Here is a 16,626-nt window from a genome sequence, read left to right as displayed (position 1 = left end):
GCCAGCATCGCTGATTGGATCATTGGCCACTGGGGCTCAAGAGCTGCAGCGAGACAAAGGGGACTGAACTGCATTAGTGCTGCCCCCCATCCACAGCTGGAACAATCTGGTTAGGACTTGGATGAGCAAGCAGTAAACAATCGGGCTCTCCCATCAGCAGTGTGGCCAAGTCTTACGATTTCGGGTGTTTTGCTTCAAGTCCCAGCTCCTGGATGCCTGTGAGTGGGTCAGGGTGAGCATATCTACTTTTGCTTTAAACAGACAACTTCCCTAGTCCTGTCAGCAGCGGCGAAAGGCGTGGGAAGGTGCCGCCCTAAATGCTACGTGCCCTGCCCCGGAAAGGCCCCAGCAGCTGCTTTTCGCAAGCCAGGCTCGTGCTTTGTGCATGACTGAGGTGGGCTGGGGCGCAGGCGCAGCCGGGCCCACGTTCAGCGGAGTCGCTCTGGCTCAGCAGCGCGGGCCGCCGCATTGCAGAGGAGCGAGCCCCGCCTTTGACCATATAAGGACCTGGCGTCACCAGCCTCCCATGTGATTGGCTGATAACGGGGGAGGCGGGGACGGATTTCTCAGGCACCGGGCATTGGGTCACACGGGGTGGCCCTCCGTTTCCCCGGGGCACGCTGGGAGCTGTAGTTCGGGGGTGGAGGCCGTCGGCGTGCGACTCCCCCGCCCGCGCCGGGTGGGCTGAACTCTGTCCGCCAATAAGAGCCGGCGCGGCGCGCGCAGGCAGCTGAAGCCGGCCGGTCTCGGAGCGAGGGGTCGCGGCTGCGTCGCTCCGTCAGCGCTTGTGTCGCGTGGCTGAGAGTCGCGAGCGCGTGAGTGCGGGTCCGAGTCTGAGGAGCGGCGGGACCGCGGTGGGGGGCTCCGCGTAGTGACCCGGAGCTGGGGGGCCCATGGGTGGCCGCGGGGCGGGTTAGGGAAGCTGGAGGGACACGGGAGCGGAGGGCGCTGGGCTGAGGCCGGAGCTGGGTAACGGGGGAGGGGGGGTGATGTAATGAGGAGGGGGCCGGGCTAAGCTAGGACTGGGGTAACGTCGCCTCTGGGGGAGGGTGTTCCTGCCTGTCCCGGGGGGGGGGGGGTCAGTCTCGTGGTGCAGTAACAAATGGGGCCTGTGGGGGGCGCTCTAGCAGGGCTCCTTGCCGTAGTCCTTGAGGCTTGGGCGGGTACCCGCTCCAGGGAGCTTGTCTGAGCTTAGGCGTACACCCCTCCCTCACCCCGGAAGCATTCCCGGTGAGTAAGGGGCTGGGTGCGTCCTGGGGTTTCATCCCTTCGTGGCCTGAAAATGCCCCGTGCCACACAAGGGCGTGGCCGTTAGGGGCGCCTCGGGGTGCTGTCCTCGCCATGGTCCCACTTCCTCCCCCAGCGGGTCTTCTCTCTGAAAGCCATTTCTGTGACCTCTGGTTGAGCTGAAGGTCACAGCTAAACACCTACGTTACCTCGCATTTGGCTAAAAATCCTGTCTCCTCCCTTTGGGAGAACATGAGAGCATTTAGTTTTGACTTCACCTTCCCCATTTACTAAAATGTCAGGTGCTGCTTTGCATCTTTTATAGGTGCTGTAGGTCTCATTTTATAGCTAAGGGTATCTTATAGTTAAGGGCTCTAAGGGCATTCGAAACTGTTGCTTCTCCACTAAGAAGATTGTCCTGGCTTCTAAATACTGACAATCAGACTAGATCTGGGTATGTTCATAAAGTATTGTCATTTCTCTCCTTGCACACGATGTGTATGATAAAGTGGTTTAAACTTGGTTGTGAAAATATAAATAAGCCAGTCTTTTCAAATTCAGGTGTAGAAGTCTATATTTAAACATGAATGGCATCAAAATTATGACAGGTTTCAGAGTAGCAGCCGTGTTCGTCTGTATTCGCAAAAAGAAAAGGAGGACTTGTGGCACCTTAGAGACTAACAAATTTATTAGAGCATAAGCTTAGGATGAAGTGAGCTGTAGCTCACAAAAGCTTATGCTCTAATAAATTTTTTAGTCTTTTAGGTGCCACAAGTACTCCTTTTCTTTTTATCAAAATTATGATTTGTCATATGCCTATACGTAGCTTGCTTTTTGAGTAAATCAGTGCTTTACAAATGACTTAAATACCATGGGGCATTTAGTCTCATGAGAGTCCATTTACACTGCACTGTCTGAGATGGAAAGCTTTGTGAGGCACACTCTATGCCTTGCAGTGCTGAGCACATTGTTAGGAAAACTCAAATAATAAAAATACAGCCTAATCAGCCCAAGGAGGAGGTCTGCAATAGTTACTGAACTGACCATCTAAAGTCAGCTTTTTTTTTTTCAGCGTTCCTGAATTACAGGGAGAATTGTGCTAGTGCCAGAGTCTGAAGAAGGAAGTAATCTATGGTGACATAGACGGGTTTTGTTTTTTTTTTTTAAATCCTTCCCTATCAATGAGCTTGCTGGAAATATTGAAATTGGGTCACTGGCAAGCCTTGATATCCGGTTTTCTTCATTTTTTTTCGATAGTCATCAGTCTGAGCAGTAGTGTTCTGCTCTTAGCAGCTGTTCCTTTTTGCTACTCAATCTTGATAGAAAGAACATGTTTCAACTTGAACTTTTTAATTGTAGATGAAATAGTATTGCATGAGAAAAGTATTCATTGATGTGGGAATGATAATCCATTTATTTTTAAAAGGTTGACATGTTCCATATGCAAGCTATGGTGTGTCCATCAAACTCCTGCGGGTCTGATATCGATACTAGACCCAGTACCTACTCTCTCTTTAAATATTAGGCTTCTGGCTCTTCAGTAAAAATCTGAATTCACATAGTTTAAACTTAAATGAAGTAGAGTATCCTCCAGGTGCATTTTTCCCTGCTTGTCAAATGTGCTGTCTGACCTTCTATAGTGGCTTACTGTTTTTCCTCACAAAATATGTCAGGAACTCTTCTCCTTCCCCTCCTCCCACTTAAAATCCAGTGCCAGCATGGATGAGTAGCCCTACAGAAATGAATTGATATGGTGGAGGACAGAAATTTTGCAAGGAAATGCTTCTGATCTAAGCTTTCACTGGCTTAGAATTTGTGAAGAACCAGAATTGACTGTGCCTTTCATGGAGGTGCTGGGAACTCAATTCTTTGTGTGGAAAGTATAACAGGAAGCTTGGCCTAATGGCTTTCTATGTCACCAGTCTGTTTGATATGGAATTATTCTACCAAAGCTTATTCTTGTATTGTAAAAGCCATACGTACATTCTGAGGTTTTTATATTCATAAAATTGAATTTAGCTTGGTGGTATAGATAAACATTGTAGTAGTTAGTGTGGATTAAGCCATACACCATCTTATCAGTTCAAAGTTTTTTTGACTTGTATCTTGTTTATAACTGAATATACAGTGGAAGTTACTGTCCTTTATATACTTGTGGTACATTCAAGGTCTGACTTCTACTGAACTCTCAAATGTGAAAAAACTCTTAAATTCTAAAGCAGATTTTCTTTTTCTCCGCAGTCAACATGTCATCTAGTCAGAAATCCGTTCTTCCTAGCTATGAGACTGATAACAGCCAGGCATCAAAACTGATCAGAAAATCTAAAGAGTCACCCTTTGTACCTGTTGGTAAGTTTCAATTTCGCAGTGCAATGATGCTGTGGAGTAAGACAAGTAAATCTGGGAAAATACCCGGTTGCACAGTGTTCTTGTAATGGGCGGAGATTATAGTAAATTTAGTCACACACTACAAACAGGAAATTACTGTGAAATATTGCTTCCTCATTCAATATAGTACTGTGGTAATTTTGCCCTACCTCTTGTACCTATTATGGTGTACTACCTGAATTAATACTCTTATCTGGTAGCTTTATCAAACACTGTAGACTTAAAATGTCTATGTATTCCTTGTAATTCCCTCTGTTTTGCTAATTGATAATAATTTGATAATTGCTTACACAGCTCTCATTTCAAATTTTGGGTAGTGGATCCTATACTTGGGGAAACGTACCTTGCAGCAAGCCCAGAGGCCTGGCAGTAGAGGGCTGTCACAGTTCAGGATAGCTGCACCTGTATTCCCTCTCTGTGGCCCAGCAAGGGCACCCATTCTAGGCTTCCAACTCCCATGGCCGTCACCTCTCTTGGGTGGTGATATGAGTGTCTCCCTTCTGACCTGAATACTTCCAGGCTGAACAGTTCCCAGCCTTCAGTGTTGTTCCCAGCAAGACAGACTGCCTAAGCAGACCTGTTTGCTTTCTCTTCAGAGACTAATAACAGTGTTAACTGCCCATTGTTTAGGTACCATACAGCTCTTTCTGTGCAAGCTTATTTATTCTTAGGATAAAAGAATTAGAGAACTTATTAAAAACAACAAAAGGACCTACACACATGCTCACCAGAGATCACCCCAGCTCCAGCATGGACTCTGGCAGGTGCTTAGTCCTTCAAACCCCCGCAATGGGATCTCTTCTATGGTCACAAGTTTACAACAGCCTCAGCTCAGAACTATCACCCTCATGACTCTAAATCACTGCTTTATCCAGTCTGGACCTTTGAAGAGACCGTATAGGTAATCAGCCAGGCAGTGGATTTTTTGCTTCAAAGGAAGCTTCAAAAGGGGTGGGTCATTTCCATCCCCCTAGTCCCAAGTATTTCTTAGGAAATCCACTTCACACATTGTCCCCAAAAGTCCTTTGAAGTTCCTAATATTTCCCAGAGATTGCATTAATTATGTTTCTAGGGAAGGAACATAACCAATTGGATTTTTAATGCAATGGACTCTTAAAATACTTAATTCCATAAGTTTTGTCCAGGATGTCGTATCTCACAGGGACTACGTCTGGTCACTTCAGATTCTCCCAAATTAATAAGTGATAAGTGATTTTAAAAAAGTGTGAACTTGCCTCTTGCTAAACTGACAGCTCTAGGTGCTGAAGTCTTCTGATTGAAGAAACGGACTCTCACATCAGACCAGTTCATTTATAAATATGTTAAATAGGACTGGATCCAGTACAGATCTCTGGGGGACACCACTATTTACCTCTCTCCATTCTGAAAACTGACCATTTATTCCTACCCTCTATTTCCTATCTTTTAACCAGTTACCAATCCATGAGAGAACCTTCCCTCTTATCCCATGACTGCTTATTTTGCTTAAGAGCCTTTGGTGAGGAATCTTGTCAAAGGCTTTCTGAAAATCTAAATAGAATCATAGAATATCAGGGTTGGAAGGGACCTTAGGAGGTCATCTAGTCCAACCCCCTGCTCAAAGCAGGACCAATCCCAAATTTTTGCCCCAGATCCCTAAATGGCCCCTCAAGGATTGAACTCACAATCCTGGGTTTAGCAGGCCAGTGCTCAAACCACTGAGCTATCCCTTCCCCACACTACAATTACTGGATCTCCTTTGTCCACATGCTTGTTGACTCCCTCAAAGAATTCTGGTAGATTGGTGAGGCAATGAAATGTGTCCTCTGAGCTAATGCTCCAGTGCACAGGAGAAATAACATGACATGTCCAATGCCAGTATTCAAATGAATCCAGGGTCAAACTTGACATATACAATCTTCACTTGTGGGTGTCTAGATCAAGAAATCTAGTACTGCTATTAGTGCATGGATGCAGTTTGAACTTTGTTCAGAGTTTCATTTGAGAACTCCTGTTTGTTTTTGAACTACAGCTCTTAGGGCATTCCTCTGAAAAGAAGAGGCAGTTAATTTGCTCTTACGGCAGTTTTTGACCAGTATCAAAGCAGCCCTGACATCCCTCAAGACTGCTATCCCCAGCTGTCTACCTGGAAGGAATGTTGTGCAATGATATGCCATGTCTTAGTTTTTTTTAACTCAGTTCTCCAGTAATGGAGTACCAAAACTCTGTTGGGGGTCCAATCTGGACTGTCTTCTGGGTCAACCTAGACGTTACTTGGGTGGGAAAGGAATTGCCTATAAACGAATCCTACTGAACATAAGCTAATACTGTAGTTACTGTTAGGTGTTAATGATGGGACTAAAACAAGTGTGTGTGTGGGGAGGGGGGTTATAAGTAGCTTTTTCTTTAAAAATAAAAGTCGACAACTTAAAATTAACAAGTCTTATGTGTGAGGAATGTAAAATCATGTAATTACTAAACACTTGTTTACCCTGCTTTATAGGGATGGCAGGCTTGGTTGCAGTTGTAAGCTATGGACTGTACAAACTGAAGCACAGAGGCAATACAAAAATGTCTGTTCATCTGATTCACATGCGTGTGGCAGCCCAGGGCTTTGTTGTTGGAGCAATGACTTGTGGTATGTATAAAACAGGCAGCTGTTGTCCAGCCCTAGTTATCTCTTAACGATGGCAGACTTGCTTTAAAAGTGTTCTTTACGCTAAAGGATAAATACCTTGGAGTAGCTTGTAAACCATTAACTATTTCTAACTGCACTAGAAACTTGCAAACACAGTAAGTTTTTAGCGAGGCTGAGCTAGTAAACTGGTTTCTTTGCTCAATATCATAAAATGAGTGTGCCTGGTATCTAGGTAACCATGTTTGAACACATCTCTCCAGTTTCTCCCTTGACTTTCTACACACACACATGAAGTTGTTAACATTCGGGGCACTTAGCTTGATTTTTTCCAAAGGTGCTAAGTCAGGAAAACAAAGGATGCAGTTGCCCCATGCATGTTGTGCATATTTTAAGGTGTTTCTGAACTCTTCTGCTTTCTCCAAAGTTATTTGATAATTATTAGTTTTAACTTTCTTAAACTCATTTCTCCATGGGAAAGATCAGCAGTTGTCTACAGCTTGCATCTAAATTGAAGGTATAGCTAGACCATAAATCACACTAGCTTTGATACCAACAGTATGTAGAGAAATGTGTGTGTGTTTGTCCTTCATTTTAACAAATGAATTGTGGCTATTACTGAAATTCTACTTGGGAAGTGCGATTATAAAAAATACAGACACCCATATTTTCTTCTCTTGCTAGTAGTCCTCCTGGCTGCAAAGAGTTCTCGAAATAGTCTTCTCCTTTAATAAAGGATGTATATATATTTAACTGTTTTGCCTGTTTGTATTTCAGGTGTGCTCTACTCAATGTATCGGGAATACCTGGCAAAACCCAAGGAGTAAAAAAAAAAAAAAAAAATGACTGAAATCTGTGTTCTTGGTGGTGGTCTATGTATCTTAGTTATAGACCTCACATTGAGGTGTCATTTTCTTTTTAATAATAAGAAAAAAGAGGGGTGGGGAATAAAAATAAAATAAAAAATTCAAGTATGTGGTTCTACAATACTGTACATGTCTTGTGCCTGGTATTGAACCTTTAGGTTGCCAGTCTGAATCTAGCACAAGTTGGTGGTGACAAAGCTACCACAATCTGCTGGCTCTCTTGGACTGAGACTACCATACCCACTAGCAACTTGTGTATTGTACAGCACAATGCCTCTCTTCCCTTTCCCACCCAATCTCCCTACACACAACTGGTAATTGTAAATAGGCCTGGAGCCCAAACAACCTTCTTATATTGGAGAGATGGTCCCTCCAGCTCATGGCTGAAGCACCTAGGCAAGTCTGCCTGGAGAAGGTTGTACTCCTGCCTATGTTATCTCTGTCCTGTAGATAAAAGGACTTGTCTCCAAGGCTGTAATCTAGCACTTTCACTAGCACTAAACTCACTCAAAATAGTTCTTAAATTTGTATTTAAAAACATTTTGTTCTAACCTATTTTTAGTTTTATTTGAAGTACAAGCTGAGCATGCACTAGTGGATAAAACTATTTATTACACAGTACTAATAATCAAGGCCCAGAAACCCTATTTTTAATAGATTATGGATTGCAGCTTCAGATTATTGAATTTGGTAACTGCTTATTTATTTTTGCAGTATTAAGTGTATGATGTAACATTTTTAAATGACATTTTGAAAATTAAATCTGTACTTGAAGTGATGCATTTTAAGTATGTAATTAGAATGCCTGACTTAATTTGTGTGATATTGCTGTTTCAATGGAAGCTCTAGACTTCTTAGACCTTTGCCTTTATTATCCTTGGTGTGAGATCATATGGAGCGCTCTTCCATTAGTGATTTATGGTAACTTCATTAAAATCTAGCCTCAATGCCTAATATATTGATCAAGTGATGCACGAATCTGTAAACTTCCACTTTCTTGAACTTGCTGGCATTCCATGGAGATAGCATTGTGTCTAATACAGTATTTGTAATAAATACAGTAAGCAACTCCAACCTGTTTAATTTTTACTGTGCATGTAACATGGGGAGAGCTGAGGAGCATTGCTGGGTCCACAAGCATTATGAGGGAATCCCCCTGATGGTGTGAAACTCAAATCCACCTTCAGGCTTTCTGGCCGTCCCGTTCCCTCTATGGGAATGGTCGCTGTGGGAACTTCCTCCTACAACAGGATGAGAGATGGCCTGTGAGCAGGCTGATGAGGTGGGCTCATGGTTCGGCCTGGCCCCTGGGGGGAGGGTTGAGAGGATATGCATCACAGGAAATCAACTACTTGCACCCCATGAGGGACTGCAGCTGGTGATGGTGGGGGGCTGGGATCCTGGGGGTGCTGTGTAGGGTGAACATATTTCTTCTAAAGGAAAATGGGACACCTTATGGGACACTTGTGCAAGATGCTTGTCTGAGCCCCCCTCCCTACATGGGGCTGGCGCTGGTGTTGCTGGCTGCCGGAGACCCTGGGCAGGGCTGATGTTGGTGTCTCTTCTCACTCAAGCCCTGCCTGCCTACCTGCATGAGGCTGGGGCTAGCTTCGGTGCTTGCCTGAGCTGTGTCTGCCTCCCTGTATGGGGCTGGCATCACTGCTTGCCTGCCTGCACCCTGCTTTTTTGACAAAATGGCATTGTCCCATTTGTTCTTCCTAATTGATCAAGCTGGCAAGAGGAAAGGGGACAAAGGCCCACTTTTGCTAGAAAAGTCAGGATGGCCGGTACAGGGCTTAAAAAGTCCTGTCCCAGCCAAAACAGGATGTATGGTCACCTTCGTGCTGTGGGGCCTGCACTCGGTCTGGCAGGGGCACCTGGGCTTTGAGGAGCTAGCTACTGGTCATATCACAGGGGTGTGGGGTGGGACAATGACTCCTCAGTGGGGCAGTGGAAGGTGGAGCGCTTCTCTCTGGGGCCCTGGGGGGAGGAGTTGGACTTATCCTGTACCTTTGGGGCAGGAGAGGGTGACTGTAGCCAAGGCCCTTGCAGTGGCAGGATCTGGTCTCAACCAAAGTCTATAGGATGATGGTTGGGGGTGCTGGGATGAGGTTGGCACCAAGCTGAGCCCCTTGGTAGAGGGTAGCATTGAGCTGTGCCTGAAGGATGTGTGGAGGAACTGAGCCTGGGTCCTGGTGAGGGGTTGTCAGTGGCACTGATGCTTAATTGTAATGTAATGCAGTATGTCCACAAATAATTGATGCACCTGTGTGTGTGCCCATGCACATATCTATGGATATTTATATACGTACTGGCCTCTAGCCATTTCTGGTGCTGCAGCATGACACTCATGAACTACCCTTTCCTCACAATATGAAACTATTTTAGTATGGTGATGTATCTGTGGCCCTGAGGAATTGCGTAACAAAATGTGGGATAGGGCCAGATTTAGTGTGTGGATTAATAGAACCATTCACCAAATTCTATTCCCCATGTCAGGCAGGTATAGCATGAAGATCTGCTTAGGGTACGTATATTGTTAATTGTGCAGGATGAGACCTCTGCCAGGGGATGGTTTGTTTATAATTCAAAAGAGGGGGACTTTGTTTTCCTGATTTCAAAACAGGATTTATCACCTCAGGATGTAAATTATCCCATACAACATGTTAAGGGTATTGGAAGGGAAAGTATCACCCTTAGTTCACTTAAAAGGGCCTACATGTTTACTGTATGTAAATTGGAAAAAAGTATTACTACATGTAGGAAATGATTCAAAAGGAGGATGGGGTGAAACGTATGATCATGCCTTATTTGGTACATGGAATTGTTTATGGAATGTGGCAAAATAAGGTCCACTGAAAACTCCATAATAGGAGAATTGGTATGGCATAATTTGGAATACGAAGATGTAGGGGGATATAAGGCCTGTGTTCGGACCACACTTCCAACTAAACTTGGACCTTGATGTTATGCTTTTAGTGTATTGTTTGAAATCACAGTTCAGGAACCCAAAATTGACCAAAGTCCCAACAATACCCAGCCCAGGATGAGGGATGTCCCATCCTGAATTCAGGACCGCTAGTGGACTCATCACCATCCCTTTCCCCAGAGTTCTGGTTAACATAGTTTAATTCATGCACATCCCAGTGGTGTTAAACCTGATTGTTGGCACATGGGAGAATCTGAATATTGTAAACATACCAAGGTTGCATCTTTCTTTTCTGTGCTCCTTGTGCATAAGATAACAGATTATCAGCAATGAGTACAGGATCTTGCCAACTTAGGGGTACACTCAGAACACATTAAGAAAAGGAGTACTTGTGGCACCTTAGAGACTAACAAATTTATTTGAGCATAAGCTTTCGTGAGCTACAGCTCACTTCATCGGATGCATGAGAACAAATTGTACACCTATATGCAAAAACATGGCCTTGATCCCTTGGGAATCTGGATCTGTAACAGAATTGTTTGGAACAGGAATGTCCATTTGGAATCAGGGGGATGTCCATTCAATAGGTCACCTTGAAGATGACATCTACTGAGATCATCTCAAGGTACCCTCCCTGGTGGTTTTCCATCGAGAAACTCAAACCTGGAAAATCCTATGGATGGTCTGTTGCTCTGAAAAAGGGTGTCCGTTCATTTGCAGCAGGTGTGATGCGTTTGAGATAGATGCAGTTTTGTGTGGAATGGAGTATGTGTACCAATAACAGAATAGATCAGCAGCTTGCTCGGTCTGACTGACCAAGCGGAAGGCACCAACAGAGAAAGTGGCCTGTAGTAGACAGGGACAGTATCATGTAGTTACTAACTACCAAAAATCTAATCATGGGTGATTGGAGCATCCAGTCACAAACCCAAACTTTTGTTTTGTTTCACCCCAACATGTCCTTACAGGGTATATAGCGCTTTCTCCAGTCCCTGTATTCGAAAACCAGTTATTCTTTCTAGTACCAACTATCAGGATCTAGGTATGCAGAGTTCACCAACTTTTCATGCGTCTATCTCACCACTTGATTTAAAATTAAAACACCTTATGGAAAGATACAGGTTTAATAGAAACAGAGAGTTCAGTCGATGAAGCAGCACATATAGTAGGTTAATGAAGTGATGGGCGTATGACATAGCTCTTTAAATTACTTTTTGAAAACTAAACCTGTACTTGAAGTAAAACATTTTTGGTACGTAATTACAGTCAGTGCCTAAATTAATGTGGCTGCTACTGTTGTTTCAACGGAAGCTCTAAGGCAACTCCCATCTTTTCCTATGCCGTGTAAGGTATTTTATACCTCCCTACTGTATGTTCCACTCCATGCATCCGAAGAAGTGGGTTTTAGCCCACAAAAGCTTATGCCCCAAAAAAGCTGTTAAGTCTCTGAAGTGCCACAAGGACTCCTCGTTGTTTTTGCTGATAGAGACTCGCACGGCTACCCCTCTGACACCTGCTTAGGTCTTGGCCTCCACTAATCTGGGTACCAGATCACAGGGAGCTCTCTTCCCTGAGCGATTTAGGGGAACTTTATTGAAATCGGGTCTCAAGCGAAAGCCCACGGGATTGATCAAGTGAAGCAGCAAGCGGGAAATGTCCATTCCCGGAACTGGAGGGGCACCGCTGTGCACAGACCGGCAGCGCGTGGCCCCGCCCCCGCCCGCTCCCACCCACGCGGCGTCGCTTCTGGGAAGGCCCCGGATGTCGTAACACTCCGAGCCGCCCTCCTCCGCTTTCCGGCCGCCCCGTCTCCGCGGGGATGGTTGCTGGGGCAACCGGCCCGCGTCCTCCTCCGGGAGGCGGCTCGGCGAGCGGGCTCTCGGGTTGGGCTGGGCTGGGCTGGGCTGGTGGCGCTGCCCGGCCCCCCCGGGCGGGGCGGGGCGGGGGCTGAGGGGACGCGGATCGCGGGAGCTCCAGGGGAGTCGCAGCCCGGGAGGTGGGTGCGGGGCGCCGCGGGACCAGCGACCCCGAGCTGGGGCTGGCAGGGGACCCCTGGGCTTCGGGTGGAGCTGGGTCCAGGCCGTGCCCCCGGGGGGGGGCGGGGACTCCTGTCTGTGCCCCTGGGGGCCGGGCCGAGCCGGGGGGGGCCTCTCCTCCCTGTGCCCATGGGGGAGGGGGAACTCTCTTTGTGGCCCTGGGGGGAGGGGTGGCTCCAGGCCGGGCCTCTGGGGCAGGAGGGGGGGCTCTCCTGCCTGTGCCCATGGGGGGAGGGGAAACTCTCTTTGTGCCCCTGGGGGGAGGGGTGGCTCCTGGCTGGGCCTCTGGGGCAGGAGGGGGGGGGGCTCTCCTGCCTGTGCCCATGGGGGAGGGGAAACTCTCTTTGTGCCCCTGGGGGGAGGGGTGGCTCCAGGCCGGGCCTCTGGGGCAGGAGGGGGGCTCTCCTCCCTGTGCCCATGGGGGAGGGGAAACTCTCTTTGTGGCCCTAGGGGCAGGGGTGGCTCCTGGCCGGGCCTCTGGGGCAGGAGGGGGGGCTCTCCTGCCTGTGCCCATGGGGGGAGGGGGAACTCTCTTTGTGCCCCTGGGGGGAGGGGTGGCTCCAGGCCGGGCCTCTGGGGCAGGAGGGGGGCTCTCCTGCCTGTGCCCATGGGGGGAGGGGGAACTCTCTTTGTGGTCCTGGGGGGAAGAATGGCGCCAGGCCAGGCCTGGCCTCTAGGACGGGGGGGGGGGGTGCTCCCCCTATGGGGGGAGGGGGAACTCTTTTGTGGCCCTGGGGGGAAGAATGGTGCCAGGCCAGGCCTGGCCTCTAGGACGGGGGGGGGTGCTCCCCCTATGCCTATGGAGGGGGGCGAGGACTTCTCTCTGTGCCCCTGGGGGGAGGGGTGGCTCCAGGCCAGGCCTCTGTGGCGGGGGAGGGGGAGTACTCCTCTCTACGCCCATGGGGCGAGGAATTCTCTCTCTGCCCCTGGGGTGTGTGTGTGGGGGGGAAGGGTTGGCACTTTCTTGTGAGCTGGGGGTGTCCCCAGCCAATGCCTTTGCAGTGGCAGGAGCTGGCTTCAGCCTATACACCTGGGTTGAGGGCGCAGGGGTGCTAAGCTAGGACACTGATGCTGAACTGTAATGTAGGATGCCTGTGTAATGCGATATGGCCACAAATAATTGCTATACCTCTGTGCGTTTGCCCCCTGAATCCCTGCTTATGTCCGTGGAGATTTACATTATATATGTACTGGACTCTTCAGCTGCTTGCAATGCTGCAACATGACACGCCGTAACTGAACTACAAACATTGGCACTTACACCATTGTCTTTCGGGAAGAATGGTTGCCATTCATGTATTCAGATGTATGTTTATATGCTCGCATATATAATATATATATATGTATGTATAATATATGAAATAATTTTTCATCACTGTAGATGTTTTCTTACCGTGGGGTTGTTTTGTTTTTTTAAGAACGTGTCTGAATTATTTTTTCTTTTAAAAAAACACTCTTGGAACGTGTCTAGCATTGGTAGACCGTCCTGGAGATTTAAATCTGCTACCCACAGACAAGAGCAGTACAGCCTTCCCCACACTGCCCTCTTTAGTGCCTCAATCCTATTTTGATCAGACTATCTGGAGGGAAATTGTTCTACATGCTTGTGAAATCATCAACCTTTTTGTCAAGAAGGATGCACAATAGCTGACTGTCTGGGGGTTTCAGAGTAGCAGCCGTGTTAGTCTCTATTCACAAAAAGAAAAGGAGTACTTGTGGCACCTTAGAGACTAACACATTTATTAGAGCATAAGCTTTTGTGAGCTACAGCTCACTTCATCGGATGCATTTGGTGGAAAATACAGTGGGGAGATTTATATACACACACAGAGAACAATGGGTTTTATCATACACACTGTAAGGAGAATGATCACTTAAGACGAGCCATCACCAGCAGCAGCGGGGGGGGCGGGGAGGAGGAGGAAAACCTTTCATGGTGACAAGCAAGGTAGGCTATTTCCAGCAGTTAACAAGAACATTTGAGGAACAGTGGGGGGCTGGGGGGAGAAATAACATGGGGAAATAGTTTTACTTTGTGTAATGACTCATCCATTCTCAGTCTCTAGTCAAGCCTAAATTAATTGTATCCCGTTTGCAAATTAATTCCAATTCAATAGTCTCTCGTTGGAGTCTGTTTTTGAAGTTTTTTTGTTGAAGGATAGCCACCCTCAGGTCTGTAATCGAGTGATCAGAGAGACTGAAGTGTTCTCCGACTGGTTTTTGAATGTTATAATTCTTGACGTCTGATTTGTGTCCATTCATTCTTTTACGTAGAGACTGTCCAGTTTGGCCAATGTACATGGCAGAGGAGCATTGCTGGCACATGATGGCATATATCACATTGGTAGATGCGCAGGTGAACGAGCCTCTGATAGTGTGCCTGATGTGATTAGGCCCTGTGATGGTGTCCCCTGAATAGATATGTGGACAGAGCTGGCAACGGGCTTTGTTGCAAGGATAGTTTCCTGGGTTAGTGGTTCTGTTGTGTGGTGTGTGGTTGCTGGTGAGTATTTGCTTCAGGTCGGGGGACTGTCTGTAAGCAAGGACTGGCCTGTCTCCCAAGATCTGTGAGAGTGATGGCTCATCCTTCAGGATAGGTTGTAGATCCTTGATGATGCGTTGGAGAGGTTTTAGTTGGGGGCTGAAGGTGATGGCTAGTGGCGTTCTGTTATTTTCTTTGTTGGGCCTGTCCTGTAGTAGGTGACTTCTGGGTACTCTTCTGGCTCCGTCAATCTGTTTCTTCACTTCAGCAGGTGGGTATTGTAGTTGTAGGAATGCATGATAGAGATCTTGTAGGTGTTTGTCTCTGTCTGAGGGGTTGGAGCAAATGCGATTATATCGTAGCGCTTGGCTGTAGACAGTGGATCGAGTGGTATGATCTGGATGAAAGCTAGAGGCATGTAGGTAGAAATAGCGGTCAGTAGGTTTCTGATATTGGGTGGTGTTTATGTGACCATTGCGTATTAGCACCGTAGTGTTCAGGAAGTGGATCTCTTGTGTGGACTGGTCCAGGCTGAGGTTGACGGTGGGATGGAAATTGTTGAAATCATGGTGGAATTCCTCAAGGGCTTCTTTTCCATGGGTCCAGATGATGAAGATGTCATCAATGTAGCGCAAGTAGAGTAGGGGCATTAGGAGACGAGTGCTGAGGAAGCGTTGTTCTAAGTCAGCCATAAAAATGTTGGCATACTGTGGGGCCATGCGGGTACCCATCGCAGTGCCGCTGATTTGAAGGTATACATTGTCCTCAAATGTGAAATAGTTATGGGTGAGGACAAAATCACAAAGTTCAGCCACCAGGTTAGCCGTGACAGTATCGGGGATACTGTTCCTGACGGCTTGTAGTCCATCTTTGTGTGGAATGTTGGTGTAGAGGCTTCTACATCCATAGTGGCTAGGATGGTGTTTTCAGGAAGATCACCGATGGACTGTAGTTTCCTCAGCAAGTCAGTGGTGTCTCAAAGATAGCTGGGAGTGCTGGTAATGTAGGGCCTGAGGAGGGAGTCTACATAGCCAGACAATCCTGCTGTCAGGGTGCCAATGCCTGAGATGATGGGGCGTCCAGGATTTCCAGGTTTATGGATCTTGGGTAGAAAATAGAATACCCCAGATCGGGGTTCTAGGGGTGTGTCTGTGCGGATTTGTTCTTGTGCTTTTTCAGGGAGTTTCTTGAGCAAATGCTGTAGTTTCTTTTGGTAAGTCTCAGTGGGATCAGATCTCCCCACTGTATTTTCCACCAAATGCATCCGATGAAGTGAGCTGTAGCTCACGAAAGCTTATGCTCAAATAAATTTTAGTCTCTAAGGTGCCACAAGTACTCCTTTTCTTTCTGTCTCCTGTGTGTGTGTCTCTGTGTCTCAAGTTTATATGTTTTACCTATACCTTGTTTCTTTGTTCTTCTGCTGAGGATTTTCTGCTCCTGATTCTCTGCTCAGGCAGCCTCCTTAGCATACCCATTGTGTGGTCAGAGCACAGGCATTAAGGATAATGACTCTGCATTGTCCCTGCTCTGGTGGGAATGAGCTACAGCACCCTATCAGCAAATGGTGGGTTCCATATTCACACAGAGGTGTATTCCATGATATAACAATAACTTTACAACATCAACCGGAATTCATAAGTTGTACATAAACAGATTCCACAAATTGTCACAGGTTGCAAGGAATAACATTTGTTAGGAACTTGAGTGAGATTATTATAGACAGAACAATTTGTACAGCACCTAGCACAATGGAGCCACAATCACGTTTGGGTCCGGTGAGTTCTACTTTAATGGGGAAAGAGAAGGCAATTCAGTCTCCATGGCCTGATTCAGTTCATAGCCTTGCTGATACTGCCGAAAGGGGATGGGTGGGGGAACTGGACTGAGGCCGCCAAACTCATTTAATTCACACAAACCACTGACCTTGGAGTGGAAGGTTTTCTAATTACCAAATCCCTTAATCGTTACTTCTGGTTAATTCTTCATTAAACCAGTACTAAAAGCTTCATTCAAGAAAAATGGAATATTCTCTAAGACAGTGGTTCTCAAAGCCGGTCCGCCGCTTGTTCAGGGAAAGCCACTGG

At 46.8% G+C, this 16,626-nt stretch overlaps 2 protein-coding genes across 10 annotated transcripts in view; both read left to right on the top strand.

Annotated features, from left to right (window-relative positions):
• The first annotated feature begins 644 nt into the window (after positions 1-644).
• On the top strand, positions 645-8,169 carry HIGD1A (HIG1 hypoxia inducible domain family member 1A). 2 transcript variants are annotated; one of them, XM_038392970.2, is made up of 4 exons: positions 645-815; positions 3,469-3,576; positions 6,098-6,232; positions 7,007-8,169. In XM_038392970.2, the coding sequence occupies exons 2-4, from the start codon at positions 3,474-3,476 to the stop codon at positions 7,054-7,056; spliced, it is 288 nt and encodes a 95-aa protein (XP_038248898.1). In that variant the 5' UTR covers positions 645-815; positions 3,469-3,473; the 3' UTR covers positions 7,057-8,169. The 2 variants fall into 2 exon arrangements, with proteins under 2 accessions (XP_038248898.1, XP_043365691.1); XM_043509756.1 differs by lacking the exon at positions 645-815 and adding an exon at positions 2,343-2,361.
• A 3,623-nt stretch (positions 8,170-11,792) lies between these two features.
• CCDC13 (coiled-coil domain containing 13) overlaps positions 11,793-16,626 on the top strand; it is a 37,136-nt gene continuing 32,302 nt past the window's right edge. Inside the window, exons 1-2 of one of the 8 annotated variants that reach the window (XM_038392345.2) lie at positions 13,019-13,366; positions 15,968-16,106. In XM_038392345.2, the coding sequence (XP_038248273.1) occupies positions 16,079-16,106 (28 nt within the window). In that variant the 5' untranslated portion in view covers positions 13,019-13,366; positions 15,968-16,078. Of the gene's footprint in view, positions 12,021-13,018; positions 13,367-15,878; positions 16,107-16,626 lie in introns of those variants that run through there. The other 7 variants (XM_038392342.2, XM_038392334.2, XM_038392337.2 and 4 more) reach the window with 7 other exon arrangements.

This window comes from Dermochelys coriacea, chromosome 2, assembly GCF_009764565.3.
Source record: "Dermochelys coriacea isolate rDerCor1 chromosome 2, rDerCor1.pri.v4, whole genome shotgun sequence".
NCBI classification, from domain to species: Eukaryota; Metazoa; Chordata; order Testudines; family Dermochelyidae; genus Dermochelys; species Dermochelys coriacea.
The sequence above is the reverse complement of the archived record's forward strand: the minus strand, read 5'-3'. Positions and strand labels throughout refer to the sequence as shown.

Bases quoted from the DNA above. Each gene is read 5' to 3' on its own strand.
- HIGD1A (XM_038392970.2), top strand. From the start codon at position 3,474: ATGTCATCTAGTCAGAAATCCGTTCTTCCTAGCTATGAGACTGATAAC. The intron at 3,577-6,097 runs GTAAGTTTCAAT...CCTGCTTTATAG, and splicing joins GTCACCCTTTGTACCTGTTG to GGATGGCAGGCTTGGTTGCA. The intron at 6,233-7,006 runs GTATGTATAAAA...TTTGTATTTCAG, and splicing joins TGTTGGAGCAATGACTTGTG to GTGTGCTCTACTCAATGTAT.